The 15,524-nt window shown below is 45.7% G+C and overlaps 1 protein-coding gene across 3 annotated transcripts in view; it reads left to right on the forward strand.

Moving 5' to 3' along the window:
• Window positions 1-15,524, forward strand: part of map3k22 (mitogen-activated protein kinase kinase kinase 22) — a 116,487-nt gene that overhangs the window by 81,754 nt on the left and 19,209 nt on the right. For all 3 annotated transcript variants that reach the window (XM_080194540.1, XM_080194543.1, XM_080194541.1), the window contains exons 11-12: window positions 4,641-4,733; window positions 9,335-9,526. In XM_080194540.1, the coding sequence (XP_080050666.1) occupies window positions 4,641-4,733; window positions 9,335-9,526 (285 nt within the window). The remainder of the gene's footprint in view (window positions 1-4,640; window positions 4,734-9,334; window positions 9,527-15,524) is intronic.

The raw sequence follows: 15,524 nt of genomic DNA on the forward strand, positions 1-15,524 counted from the left end.
CTCTTCCCATCTTTCCTAATCTAATTTGGCATAACTTTCTATTCCCTTATCCCTCATATGCTTATTTAACATCCTGTCATGAAAAAAAGGAAGACAAAATGTTAAGTTTAATTTGGAGTTGAAGTTAAAATTTATTTATAGTCACAAGTAAGACTTACATTAACATTGCAATGAAGTTACTGTGAAATTCCCCTAGTCACCGCAATCCAGCACCTGTTCCAGTAAATGTATCTAATCAGCATGTCTTTAAAACTATGGGAGGAAACTGGAGCACCCAGAGGAAAACCACGCAGACACGGGGGGAATGTACAAACTCCACACAGACAGTGACCCAAGCCGGGAATCGAACCCGAGTCCCTGGCACTGTGAGGCAGCAGTGCTAACCACGGTGCCACCGTGCCACCCAAGTTTGTAAACTCCAGTTCCCAGTGGGCCTCAGGACTCTTTATACACCCTGGCTGGCAAATGCTGCACATTCTCAGTTCATCCATTTTCATGTATCTGCATAGGAGATGGTTCTGTGCACATAGGCAGGAGAAAAGGAGTTTGGTGTGGTGTTTGCACATTCTTGCCCTGTCTGCATGGGTTTCCTCCGGGTGCTCTGGTTTCCTCCCACAGTGCAAAGATGTGCAGGTTAGGTGGTTTGGCCATGCTAAATTGCCCCTTAGTGTCAGGGGGGCTAGCTAGGGTAAATGCATGGGGTTATGGGGATAGGACCTGGGTAGGATTGTGGTTGGTGCAGACACGATGGGCCGAATGGCCTCCTATATTGTAGGGATTCTGTGATTCTAAGATAATTGAACCAGTGTGAAACTGCAGGAGTGCCATGGGAGAGGACGTGTCCCAGGGAGCAGGATGTGGGAAGGGGACAAGAAGAATCTCCCAAACAAAGAAAAAGATCCCAAGTCAGGGATTGGGGCAGAAACAAGTCCCAGAAGAATGTCCCAGATGAGGGGTGCGGATGGAAATCAGAAATAGATCCTATTACATAAACTTGGGAGCATGGAGCAGAGGGAAAGGCTCCAAATTAAAACAGGGTGGACCAGAGTTGAAGCAAAGTTGGCTGGAGAGAAGTCCAGAAGGTCCAAGGAGGCAGCTGATAACTGATGACTACTTACTGCGGGACTTTGGAGCAGCAAGACTTCTTGAGAAGGTGAGAGGGCATGGGATCCAAGGGCCTTTGGCCTTGTGGATCCAGAACTGGCTTGCCTGCAGAAGGCAGAGAGTGGTTGTGGATGGGGCTTTTTCTGAATGGACGTCAGTCACCAGCGGAGTGCCTCAAGGATCTGTTCTGGGACCCTTGTTGTTTGTCATTTTCATAAATGACCTGGATGAGGAAGTGGAGGGATGGGTAAGTAAGTTCGCTGATGACACGAAGGTCGGTGGTGTTGTGGATGATCTGGAAGGATGGCAAAAGTTGCAGCAGGACATAGATAGGATGCAGGACTGGGCGGAGAAGTGGCAGATGGACTTCAACGCGGATAAATGTGTTGTCGTCCATTTTGGCAGAACCAACGGGATGAACGAGTACACTATTAAGGGCAGAAGTCTGAGTAGTGTTGAGGAGCAGAAGGATCTTGGGGTCCGGGTCCACAGGACTCTTAAATCGGCCTCGCAGGTGGAGGAGGTGGTCAAGAAGGCGTATGGTGTACTGGCCTTCATTAATCGAGGGATTGAGTTTAGGAGTCGGGAGGTAATGCTGGAACTTTATAAGACCCTTGTCAGGCCTCATTTGGAGTATTGTGCGCAGTTCTGGTCGCCTCACTATAGGAAAGATGTAGAAGCTATTGAAAGGGTGCAGAGGAGATTTACAAGGATGTTGCCTGGACTGGGAGGCATGCCTTATGAAGTTAGGTTGAGGGAGCTGGGACTCTTTTCCCTGGAGAGACGAAGGTTGAGAGGCGACCTGATAGAAGTTTACAAAATGTTGAGAGGAATAGATAGGGTGGACTCTCAGAGGCTATTTCCCCGGTTTGAAATGGTCGCTACGAGAGGACACAGATTTAAGGTGCGGGGAGGGAGGTTCAGAAGTGATGTTAGGGGTAAGTTTTTCACTCAGAGGGTGGTGAGTGAATGGAATCGGCTGCCGTCAGTGGTGGTGGAGGCGAACTCGCTGGGGTCTTTTAAAAGACTTCTGGATGAGTATATGGGGTTTAATGAGATTGAGGGTTATAGATAGGTCTGTAGGTTGGTAGGTGATGTGGTCGGCGCAACTTGTGGGCCGAAGGGCCTGTTTGTGCTGTAGTGTTCTATGTTCTATGTTCTATGTTCTATGTTCAGTGGTGTCTGCTTGACATAGCCGAAGATCTGAAATTGTGCTTAAAAGTGAAGCTTGAGTGTACACAGAGATCCAGGGGAAAGGAATATTAGGAATCTAAGGAAAATTCTTCAGATGTGGAAAATGAAAACGCTTGTGAGAAAGACAGAATGTGGGTTTTTCAGGATTTTCACGCTGATAGGATCTTCTAGTCCCACCCCACTGAAAATGACCATCCGTGGTGGGTGCCCTTGCAGTAGGACAGGTGAACCATTCAGAGTGCCGTGAACAACCATGGGACTGAAGGATCTTGTTGATGGCCAATCCATCACTGGCATAACCATGGAGAGGAAGGAACTGGAAAATCCTGCTTAGAGCTTCAGTGAAGCCAGCTGACTCACGATGTGCCCAATGTCTGGGTGGGTTGTCGAGAACTCCATAGAATCGGTTTTGGTCACATCTCTCACTTACTTTGGAATGTGGTGTGTCTGACCATAGTTCACCTGTTGGTTACCTACCTTGAATATTAGATAATAAGACAGATGTGGTAAATTGTTTTATCTTCCTGAATATCTTTCTGAATTTGTAAAGATATAGATGGGATGAAAGAAAAGTGAATACTTACAGCATTTTCTTGTGTTTGAATTGAGATATTTCCAACCTTTTTTATCTGCTGTGATATAGTTTATTTTTCTTAGTTAACAGTTTTTTCTTCTTTGTGTTGAAAGTTCATCAGCAGAGTCATAGAATTTGATCAATGATTTACCACTTGCCTGGCATTAATATCAGCTGGGATCGTAACACTCCCCATAAAAGAATCTATTCGGTTTACCCCAAACATTGCTTCTGGTTGTAAGCAATACTCCCTCTGCTGTGCAGTGCATGATAATTGGAAGGAGCAAATAAGCTGGACACCGTGTATACTTCCTTCAAAATGAACGAGCCAGCAATCTTAAAGGGAGTGCAACAAGTAGACCACACACAGCAAAGAGGAATTTAAGGCTAGATCCATCGTGGGTTCAACATTTTTACTATGCTCTGGATAAAAAAACTCCTTCTGAATTTCTTCATTGATTTCTTGGCAAATGTTTTATTTTGATCGTTTCTACTTGGTTTCTTCCTGGAAATGAAAGCACCCTGTCTACTCTCTAAAATCCTCTCATAATTTTAAAAATCTCCAATAGGCCTTATTACAAGAGAAAAGACCCGCAGCATTTTCATCTTTTCCTCACATTTCTGGTACCAACCTTGTAAAGCTTTTTTCAATGCCTGCATATAATAATGATGACCAGAGATGTACCCAAGTGTCGAACAAAGAGCAAAGAAAATTACAACACAGGAACAGGCCCTTCAGCCTTCCAAGCTTGCACTGACCAAGCTGCCCAACTGAACTCCCTACCCTTCTGGAGACCGTATCCCTCTATTCCCATCCTACTCATGTATTTGTCAAGATACCCCTTAAAAGTCACTATCGTATCTCCTTCCAATAATTGGCAATATTATTTTGAATAATTTGTGCATCAAGTATTTTAAAATCAAGGTGTTGTTTGACTAGGAAGCAAAATGTAGGTCAGTGAACACAAGGGTGATAGGTGGACAGGACTTGTGCAGGTTATTCTTGCACATCTGTGTTTCTTTGTGAGGAAATGGCAATTTTGAAATGACCTCTTAAAATGCAATTAGAATGATGCAACAAACAAAATCATCATCTGGCATTCACTCATACGAATGTGTGATCTAGGAGTAGGGGTAGGCCACTCGGCTCTTTGAGCCTGTTCTGCCAGATATAAGAGAAAACAATTTACCACCACTGTTTGATTTAGGCTATGGCTGAAATTTTACGGCCCCATTTTGGCAGGCACGGGGCCAGAAAATGTGCTGAGCCATTCACAAGCCTATTGATTTTGGCGGGGTTGGAAGATCCTGCCGTCAGGAGGGGGCATAAAATCCTGCCCTACATGTGGGTGACTGGTGAAGAAGGACCAGGGTTTGTGGGTAATAAATGAAGCCATTGCTGTTTTCAGAGAATAAATAGAAAAACACATTTTGGGAGGAATGCAGAAATGCAAAACTGAAATGACAACACTTCTCGTGGTACAGGACTCCTCAATTATTGAACTGGAATGTTAGCCTAGCTTAACCTTCTGACACACAGGTGAGAGAGCTACAACTCAGGCAAGTCTTTGCTGGCACAACATCAAGTTTGGCAGCTTTTACTGTGACGGTTGTATCACTTATCCCAAAAAATATTTTGGCCAAGTTAAATCCTGAGAAATCTTACGTGTCACCGTTGTTAGGAAATTTAATTAACGGGCTCTTTCAGGGATTGCTGAGCTTTGGTCGCTCTGGTAATGGTTGGTTTTGATTTTGTTCTATTTTTCAGAATCTGTCAACCACTATTGTGAAAGAGCAGGAAAAGGTGGTACATACCCACGACAGTATCACGTTTCAAACCACCGCAAGGACTACAGTGATGGTAAGTAAAAGGACAGACATTTTTGAGACCCCTGCTCATGTGTGATCAATCCACCTATGTTATTCCAATCCCGGGGGCGGGGTGGATGTTCAGTATAATCGAGTCCAGTGAAAACAGCAGAATATTTATCTGCTGGCTAGTTGTCTATCACACAAGCTGTTTCCAAGATCCCTGAAGAGAAACCATTGCACTCCACAGAAGAACTATTTGGTCATGCTTTTTGCTATAAATGTCATACAGATGATTTTGTTCCATTTAAAGTGGTCTTAGGTTGCAGATGTAGTTTGCCGATTGGGGATGAAAAAATATGTGCCAGCTAATTGCAGGAAAAGATAGTAACAGGAGTAGGCCATTCAGTCATCAAGCTTGCTCCGCCATTTAATTAGACCATGGCTGATCATCCATCTCAATGCCACTTTCCCACGCTTTTTCCAAATTCCTTGATGTCATTGGTCTCCAAAAACCTACTGATTTCTGTTTTGAATTTACTCAATGATTGAGTTTCCACAGCCCTCTGGGGTAGAAAATTCCAAAGATTCATCACCCTCTGAGTGAAGAAATGCCTCGTCATCTCAGTTTTAAATGTTTTATGTCTTACCCTTTATCCTGAGAATATGTCTGCTGGTTTTAGCTTTGGGAAATATTTACATCCATGCTGTCACACCCAGTTAGAATGTGTAAGTTTAATTAGTTCAGCCCTTATTCTTTGAAACTCAAAGGAATACAGACCCCTTCTCCTCAACCTCTCCTCATAAAACAATCCCACCATCCCAGGGATTAATCTGGTGAACCCCTGTTACACTCCGTTTATGATGTGGAGATACTGGTGTTGGACTGGGGTAAACACAGTAAGAAGTCTCACAACACCAGGTTAAAGTCCAACAGGTTTATTTGTAGCACACGCCACTAGCTTTCGGAACTGGCCACCTGACGAAGGAACAGCCAGTTCCAAAAGCTAATGGCGTTTGCTACAAATAAATCTGTTGGACTTTAACCCTCCGAAAATTGGCTCCCATCCTTATTTTATTTCCAGTTGTTTCTCACTTCTGTTTGTAGTTTTACCTTTCTAAATGCTAATTAACGTTCTTTTTATGTAAAGACCGCTCCCTAGCTCTTTAATCCCTCCCCATCTTGAAACCCGACATATCTGTCTCCGGTGGCCATTGTTCTTTTTCCTCTGCCTCCTTGCAGTCCTGGTAGTGCCCACTATTGAGCTCCCATGTGACCAGGACATGCTAGGGTAGGACTTCCTGTCCATAGAGGGACCTAAGTCTGACCCTGAGCTTGTTTAGCCTGCCCTCAGCATGTTATTAAGTGACAACTTTTAAAAAATAATTGGTCCACTTGGGTCTGACTTTCCTTCCAGTTTTTGGGAGGCGGTGGGTGGGTGGGTGGGTGGGTGAGGGGGGGGTGGGCGTGGGGGTGCCAAGCTCTCTGGTAAAACCCAGCATTTTTTTTAAGAAAAGAAATCACCCTTTGCTGTTGGAGCTGAGTGACACTTGCTGAACACAGTTATATGGGTACTAAAATGTCATTAACACCAGACCCAAGTAACTGTCTTTCATGCCAATGTTTAGTGAGTGTTGGCAGGCTCTCTGAACTGCAACACATCCTGTAGCCGCCCAGTGCCCACACAAGCATTTTTTCCATTCACTGTCAGTGAACAGTCATTTGGTTTGGGAACTGTGTTTTTGTTTTCCACCCAGAAGTGTTGAAGCTAATTGTTTGTTCTCCCATTGCCACCCTCTTTGACACCAGGTAACTTAGCACAAATGGATGATCAAGATTAGGGCCTTCCTGCAACTTAACTGCAATTATGCACTATATAATTGGAATTGCTTAAACAAGAAGCTTTAATAAAAGATTTTATCATGGCACAGTGGTTAGCATTGCTGCCTCACAGCGTTTAGTACTGCTGCCTCACAGTGCCAAGGACCCTGGGTTCGAGGCGTTTGACAAAGTACCTCACAAGAGATTATTGCAGAAGGTCGAGGGACATGGAGTTGGGGGTAGGTTGTTAGCGTGGATAGAGGATTGGTTGACAAATAGGAGGCAGAGAGTGAGGGTCAACGGGTGCTATTCGGATTGGCGGATGGTGACTAGTGGAGTGCCCCAGGGGTCGGTGCTGGGGCCTCAGCTTTTTACCATTTATATAGATGATCTGGAGGAGGGAACCGAGTGTAGGGTGTCGAAATTTGCTGATGACACCAAGATTGGGGGAACAGCAAATTGTGCGGAGGGTGTGGAGAGTCTGCAGAAGGATCTAGATAGGCTGGGCGAATGGGCAAGGAAATGGCAAATGGAATTTAATGTTGGCAAGTGTGAGGTGGTCCACTTTGGTAGGAATAATGGTAGGAAGGACTATTACTTACGTGGCGAAAAACTGCAGCAGGCGACGGTGCAGAGGGACCTCAGGGTCCTTGTGCATGAGTCGCAAAAACCCAGCTTGCAGGTGCAGCAGGTGGTCAGGAAGGCGAATGGGATGCTGGCCTTCATAGCGAGGGGGATTGAATATAAAAGTAGGGAGGTCTTGCTGCAGCTGTATAGGGCATTGGTGAGGCCGCAGCTGGAGTACTGTGTGCAGTTTTGGGCGCCGCACCTGCGCAAAGATATTTTGGCCTTGGAGGGAGTGCAGAGGAGGTTTACTAGGCTGATACCGGAGTTGAGGGGGTTGAGCTATGAGGAGAGGCTGAATAAACTGGGCTTGTACTCGTTGGAGTTTAGAAGAATGAGGGGAGATCTCATTGAGACGTATAAGATGATGAATGGGATGGATAGGATAGAGGTGGAGAGACTCTTCCCGCTCAAAAAAGACAGTAAGACTAGGGGGCACAGCCTCAAGATAAAGGGGGGGCGGTTTAGAACGGAGTTGAGGAGGAACTTCTTCACTCAAAGGGTGGTGAATCTCTGGAATTCTCTGCCCGTTGAAGTGGTGGAGGCTGCCTTGCTAAATATTTTTAAGACGCGGGTTGATGGGTTTTTGATAAGAGAGGGGATTAAGGGTTATGGGGAGAGGGCGGGAAAGTGGAACTGAGCCACGACAGATCAGCCATGATCTTATTGAATGGCGGGGCAGGCTCGAAGGGCTAGATGGCCTACTCCTGTTCCTATTTCTTATGTTCTTATGAATCCCAGCTTGGGTCACTCTCTGTGTGGAGTTTGCGCATTCTCCCCGTGTCTGTGTGGGTCTCCTCTGGGTGCTTCGGTTTCCTCCCACATTCCAAAAGACGTGCCGATTAGGTGCATTGACCCGAACTGCCTCTGGATGTGGCGACTAGGGGAATTTTACAGTAACTTCATTGCAGTGTTAATGTAAGCTTACTTGTGACTAAAGAATAAACTTTAACTTCACATTCTACACAACAGATTCTTGCTCTGCCCCTTTTATGTTTCTTCTTGTTTCTCACTTCTGTTTATAGTTTATAGTCTAAATGCTAAGGAAGATTCTTTTTATGTAAAGACTAGGTTTTGAAATCTAGGAGCAATTCATGAATCTGAATCAAGCTTGGGTATTAGTGTTGCTAATGCACTTAATTATTTAAAAATATTCTTCACTTGGCTCAGTGATACTGCTGTCAACACTGAAGTGGGACATCATGGATTCAGGTCCTACTCCCAGTTGTGGTCAGTGCATTAGTGAGGGAGTGCTACATTACTATAGAGCTGTATTTTGCATGAGACAATAGTGTTGTTTCTGGCGAGACAACTGGGAAACATATTGGCCTTCTCTCAAGATCCTATGACACTATGCCTAAAAAAAAAATCAAGGGGACGTGTTTCATGCTGTCATGCAGGGTGGAGGGGCCTCAACATGCTGGGAAAACCCAGCTGTACTGAGATCGGAGTGCTATTTTTAAAGGGTACCTGATTATAGCAGGAATAATTATCTCCCATAGCCCACCACGAAGGTCTTAGTCTCCTCTCCTCATCTCTGATCAGAGTCGGCACTTCTTTCCGCCCAACTTTCTCCCAAGTCATCAGTCCCATCTGCTCCTTCCCTGATCATTGGCCCCTTTCCCCATCCAAACCACTCCCCCCCCGATTATCGGGCCTGTCCTCCCATCCCCATAGCCGGAGCTGGTTGGCATGGGCATAGTGCCAACCTGGCAGTGCCAGGATGCAGTGCCAGGGTCATTGCTAGTCCACTAGTTGGTCATGTACTCCCCATGGGCGCTATTCTCACCTTTATGCTCTCTCACCCACCCCCATCTTGAGACTCTCATGACATGTTCACATCTAGGTGAACCTGTTGTAAAAGGCACCAGGGTGATGTCACACTGGCACCTCTGCTGAATATCCAGTGAGCCAGGCACGTCGTGGAGAGCGTGTTCACTAATTGCATGCTATTGTACTAAAATGAGCTTTCTGTGGTCCTGTGGCATGTTTTGTGCCACTCTGCTGGTGAAGGGCCGGGAAGATCCTAACTCAGGAATCGTGCATTCTGGATTTTGTGTGTGCGCCGCTATCCCCACAGACTGAGAGTGAGGCTCAAAATTGCACTGTTTATTTCAAAAGCAGTTCAAGTTTTTTGAAGTGCTGTGGGACGTTTGCCGTCATGAAATATCCAATTTTTTCTTTATTTCACAATCACTTTCTTTTAGGGAGAAGAACTTTTCCCCGGAGCTTCATCCATCAGGAAAACCTTTTCCAGCTGGTTCCTTCCAGTAGGTCGCATAGTGCCAATGGGGACAGCATGGCGAGCACCTTACAGCATGATGAGAGTTGGACTGTTCGGTGGACCAGTGAGGACAAAAATTGCCTGAAAGTTCATGACAGACACCTGTCTTCAGTGTGTAAGTAAACCTGAACCACATCTCTGAAGTGTGACTGGGTGGTGAGTTAGAAGGATGATTAGAAAAGCCCAGAATGTGTTCTTAAATAAATGAGGTTCAAACTTCTCTGGTCACTAGGTATTGCGGGGGCGATTCTCCTAAAAAAAAATCTAAGTGCTGAATTTCCAGGAAATATGGTGTATATCACAATTGTTTTTTCAGTGGAAGTTCAGACTCGAATCTCCCACACTGTGCAATGCAGAAACCACAATTGTGAATATCACTGAAAGCTCGGAGGGCAGGGCCTGTTTGTGCCGGAGTCTGACAGTTCTAGAACTCTCTCCATGCGCAGCGGCCCTGATCTGTCAGCCTCCCGTTTGCTGGCCAGCTCGATTGTTGGCCAGCCTGGGACCCCCAAGTCTTGCACCCCAGCCCCACCCCATGACATGATCATGGTCCCCATGATCATTCCCAGGCCAGTCCCAACATACCCCTTCCCAGAGCGCCCCGATCTCCAGCACCACCCTTCCCCGCAGTGGCAGACCCTCCCTTCTCCCATGGGAGGCGGACCACCACCATCCCCCCCCCCCTCCCCCGCCGGCAAGCCACCCGCCCAATTACTGGCCCAACCGATCCCAATGCAGAGTGGCAACGGGACCCTCCCATCCCTGCCCCCTTGGCACTGCCCGATGCCTGTTGGACAGTGCCATGGTGCCCCTGGGCATGAGCACTTCGCCACTTGGGCAGTGTCAGGGGGCACAGGCTGGCATCGCCAGAGTGCCCATGCCCAGGGGCACTACCCCCCCCCCCCCCCCGCCAAGCGCCCGACCCCTGGTGGGCCCCAACTACCCCCCCACCTTTACTCCAGCAGGGTCTCCTGCTAGTCCCCCGAAAGTGGGGAGCTACTCTAAACCCTGGAGTGAAATTGTACCGGCAGGGTGGGAGATGCTATTGGGCCCGGAGAATTCAGTTCTGGACCTGATAATCACATTTGAATTACATTAAAAATAGATTTAAAGTACTTATCTGGTCTTCCCGAATACCACGAACTGGTGCACATGCACATCTCCCAACCTGATCCACCAAAAAATGAGCAGATTGGAATGGGAGAATCGCCCCAAGTGTCTTTTGTAAAGTTAAAGATTGTCTCTGTTTTGCTGCTTCGGTTTCTGCTTGAAGACATGAACAGGGAAAATATATAATAGCGCTGAACGCAATGACCACTTACTGCAGGGATAATATGGTGGGAGATCATTCATATGCACAAAATGGCACAATGGGGTAGTGACTAGCACTGCTGCCTCACAGCACCAGGGACCCGGGTTTAACTCCCAGCTTGGGTCACTATCTGTGTGGAACTTGCATGTTCCCTCCTGTGTCCATGTGGGTTTCCTCCTGCAGTCTAAAGATGTGGTTTAGGTTGATTGCCGTGCTAAATTGAGTGTCAGTGGCAGGGGGACATACAGGCTAAATATGTGGGTTAAGGGGATTGGGCCTGGGTGAGATTGTTGATGGTGCAGGCTCGATGGTCTAAATGGCCTCTTGCACTTTAGGGATTCTATGAAATAGGCCTAGAATATTTCTGGGAACGGGAGGAAGATTATACAAGGGAAGCATTTCTCCAGTTACTGAATGGTGCAAAAGCCTAAAAGTGAGCACTTACAATTGCACTGAAATCTGGCTAGATATACGTCAACACAACCCTGATTTTAATCCAACCAGATATCTGATTTCTACCCACATGATTTTGCATTGCTTCACTTTAGTGGAAGGTTAAATCATGTGGGTGGAAATCTGGAGTTGACCTGCAGCAGTTGTGTTCCTGAGGTGGGATTTGGCGAAAATCGAGACTTTAGATTTCACACAGTGAAAAATGGACAGGTGGTGATATGATGTGCATATATTTATAAGAAATGGTTTAAAATAGCTTTGCATTAATAGTTCCAGTTGTTGTTAAAAACACTCTGGTTTGCAGAATTGCTGGACACAGTTGGGTGTGGAAATGTGATAGCTCCGTGTTCAGTCGGTGCTAGGTGAACTATTGAGAGGCTGCAGACCCACACAGGGGTGCATAAAAGAGAGTCTAGCACAAATTAAAACTAACTGCACTACCTAAAGGGGAGATGCATTCTGACTGGATCAGGTATGGTACTGGAAGTCACTCTAAAAGTGATTTTATTTACTTGAAAATGCTCAGCAATGGAACGACATGGCAAGACCAGGATCCGAAATTTTGAAACACTGTACTGGAGCCCATGCTGTGGGAAGTAAATAGGAGAAGGTATGTCATTTATCCACTGGGACCAGGAAGCCCCTCAGAACAACTTTGAAAAAGCACTGGGATCAGAAACTATTGAGGGAATAGAGGGATACGGACCAAGTAAGAGCAGAAGGTTTTTTTTTGGTTTAGTTAGGGCATGATGATCAGCTCAGGCTTGGAGGGCCAAAGGGCCTGTTCCAGTGCTCGTTCTGTTCTTTGTTCCTTGAAAACTACTACTTTGGCTAAGCTTTTGGCTACTTTCCCTAAAATTGCCTAAAGTGGTTTGGTGTCTAATTTTGTACTACGATGCTCTTGTAAAGTGCTTTGGAACATTTTGTTGTGTCAAAGGCATGTTATAAGTTGTTGTAAATAAATCTAGAATTTAAAAATTACTAATAGTTAACACAACAGTGTTTACCATGAAGAAAGATATCTTGGATTGCAACAGCATCTTGATCAATTGTGCCAATGGGCTGACAAATGGCAGATAGAGTTTAATTTAGATAAATGCAAGGTGTTGCATTTTGGTAATTGAACCAGGGCAGGACTTACTCAATTAAGATAGAGAGTTGGGGAAAATTACAGAACAAAGAGATTTCGTAACTTCTTGAAAGTGGAGTCACAGGTGGACAGAGTGGTGAAGAAGGCATTTGGCATGCTTGGTTTCATCGGTCAGAACATTGAGTACAGGAGTTGGGGCGTCTTGTGAAAATTATACAAGACATTGGTAAAGCCACACTTGGAATACTGTGTACAATTCTGGTCACTCTATTATGGAAAGGATGATATTAAACTAGAAAGAGTGCAGAAAAGATTTACTAGGATGCTACTGGGACTTGATGGATTGAGTTACAAGGAGAGGCTGAATAGACTGGACTTTTCTCTCTGGAGCGTAGAAGGCTGAGGGGTGACCTTATACAGGTCTACAAAATAATGAGGGACATAGATGAGATAGATAGTCAATATCTTTTCCCAAAGGTAGGGGAGTCTAAAACCAGAGGGCATAGGTTTAAGGTGAGAGGGGAGAGACACAAAAGTGTCCAGAGGGGCAATTATTTCATACAGAAGGTAGTGAATTTCTGGAACAAGCTGCCAGAGTAAAGGCAGGTAAAATTTTGTCTTTTAAAAAGCATGTAGACAGTTACATGGATAAGATGGATATAGAGGGATATGAGCCAAATATGGGCAATTGGGATTAGCTTGGTGGTTTAAAAAAAAGGTGGCAAGTTGGGCTGAAGGGCCTGGTTCCATGCTGTAAACCTCTATGACTTTGTGACACAATTACCAGATTATCAAAAAAACTCATCAGCTATACAGTTGTCCTTTTAGGAAGAAACTGTGCCATGGTCTGGCCTACATGTGACTCCAAACCCACAGGAATGAGTTTGACACTTAACAGCCCTCTGAAATGGCCAATCAGTTGTATCAAACTGCCACGAGAAAGTGTAATAAGAATAAAACTGGAGCCACCCAGCATACACACTCTGGGAATCAACCAACAATTATCCTTAAAGTCACTGATGTTCCTTTTAAAAAGCAGTGGTGGAAAGTCCCTTCCTGTTGTTGGATACATGTTCAGGAGTGCGTGTTTGAGATGACACTAACTGGAGCGTGGAGCTGCAAGGTGGCAATGCTGGCAACAGATTGGGGTTACATGCAGACATCACGCTCTGCCTCCTCCACATACCTCTGATGGATACTCCTTGTGTGTGAGCTATTGCTACCATTGAAATGCCATCTGGCGTAGTTAGCACCAAAGAGTTGTGCACACAATGCAGATTTTGGTGGCAAAATGGCACTTATAATCCTACCCCCTCCTCTAACCTAAAAAAAAATAGAGTGACTTGGAGTGAGAGCAGGTAAGTTTAAGTTTATTTTTGTTTCTTGGTGAGGGAAGTAATAGGGATGGCAGTGCGATGTTCCTCCTGTGGGATGTTTGAGGTGAGGGACACTGATAGTGTCCCGGCTGATTACACCTGCAGGAGGTGCATCCATTTGCAGCTCCTTGAGGACCGTGTTAGGGACCTGGAGCTGGAGCTGGAGGAACTAAGAATTATTCAGGAAGCAGAGGCAGCTATCGACAAAAGTTACAGGGAGAGAGTTACTCCTAAAAGTGATGCATGGGTGACTGCTAGAAGGGGTAAGAAGCGGTCAGAGCAGCGATCCCCTAAGGCTGTTCCTCTCCAAAATAAGTACTCTGTTTTGGATGTTGTTGGGGAGGAAGACTCAACTGGGGTAAGCCATGGAGTACAGGTCTCAGGAGTAGAGCCTGTCCTTGATGCTCAGGTGGGAAGGGGGAAGAAAAGAACAGGATTAGTGATTGGGGATTCCATAGTTAAGGGGATAGATAGGAGAGTCTGTGGGAACGAGTGAGACTCGCGGTTGGTATGTTGCCTCCCAGGTGCCAGGGTCCATGATGTCTCTGATCGAGTGTTTGAGATTCTTAAGGGGGAGGGGAACCAGCCCCAAGTTGTGGTTCACGTAGGTACCCATGACATAGGTAGGAAAAGGGACGGGGATATAAAACAGAAATTCAGAGAGTTGGGGTGGAAGCTTAGGGCTAAAACAAACAGAGTGGTTATCTCTGGTTTGTTACCTGTGCCGCGGGATAGCATGGAGAAGAATAGAGAGAGAGAACATTTGAACTCGTGGCTAAAGGGATGGTGCAGGAGGGAAGGGTTCAGATACTTGGACAATTGGGGCTCATTCTGGGGTAGGCGGGACCTCTACAAGAGGGATGGTCTGCACCTGAACCAGAGGGGAACTAATATCTTGGGGGGAAAATTTGCCAATGCTATTCAGGGGGATTTAAACTGATTCAGAGGGGGGTGGGAACCTGAACTATAGCTCCAATGTACAGGAGGATGAGAATAGGGAGGTCATGGATAAGGTTTCTAGGTCACAGCAGTGTGTTGGCAGGCAGGAGAGTGGTTTGAAGTGCGTCTTCTTTAATGCGAGGAGCGTACGCAATAAGGTGGATGAACTTGCAGCCTGGATTGGTGCCTGGGACTTTGGTGTTGTGGCCATTACAAAGACATGGATAGAGCAGGGACAGGAATGGTTGTTGCAGGTTCCGGGGTTCAGATGTTTCAGTCAGAGCAGAGAAGGTGGTAAAAGAGGGGGAGGAGTGGAAGACTGGAGGATAGCAAATGTTGTCCCCTTGTTCAAGAAGGGGAGTAGAGACCATCCTGGGAATTATAGACCAGTGAGCCTTACTTCTGTTGTGGGCAAAGTTTTGGAAAGAATTATAAGAATTAATCATCTAGAGGGAAATAAATTGATTAGGGATAGTCAACACGGTTTTGTGAAGGGTAGGTTGTGCCTCACAAACCTTATTGAGTTTTTTGAAAAGGTGACCAAAGAGATGGATAAGGGTAAGGCAGTTGACGTGGTGTATATGGATTTTAGCAAAGCGTTTGATAAGGTTCCCCATGGTAGGCTATTGCAGAAAATGCAGATGCATGGGATTGAGGGTGATTTAGCAGTTTAGATCAGGAATTGGCTAGCTGATAGAAGACAGAGGGTGGTGGTTGATGGGAAATATTCAACCTGGAGTTCAGTTACAAGTGGTGTACCTCGAGGATCTGTTTTGGGGCCACTGCTGTTTGTCATTTTTATAAATGACCTAGATGAGGGTGTAGAAAGATGGATTAGTAAATTTGCTAACGACACCAAAGTTGGAGGCGTTGTAGACAGTGAGGGTGGATGTTACAGTTTGCAGAGGGACATAGATAAGCTGCAGAGCTGGGCCGAGAAGTG

The sequence above is a fragment of the Carcharhinus amblyrhynchos genome, chromosome 8, assembly GCF_965287045.1.
Source record: "Carcharhinus amblyrhynchos chromosome 8, sCarAmb.v2.hapA, whole genome shotgun sequence".
Taxonomy (NCBI): Eukaryota; Metazoa; Chordata; class Chondrichthyes; order Carcharhiniformes; family Carcharhinidae; genus Carcharhinus; species Carcharhinus amblyrhynchos.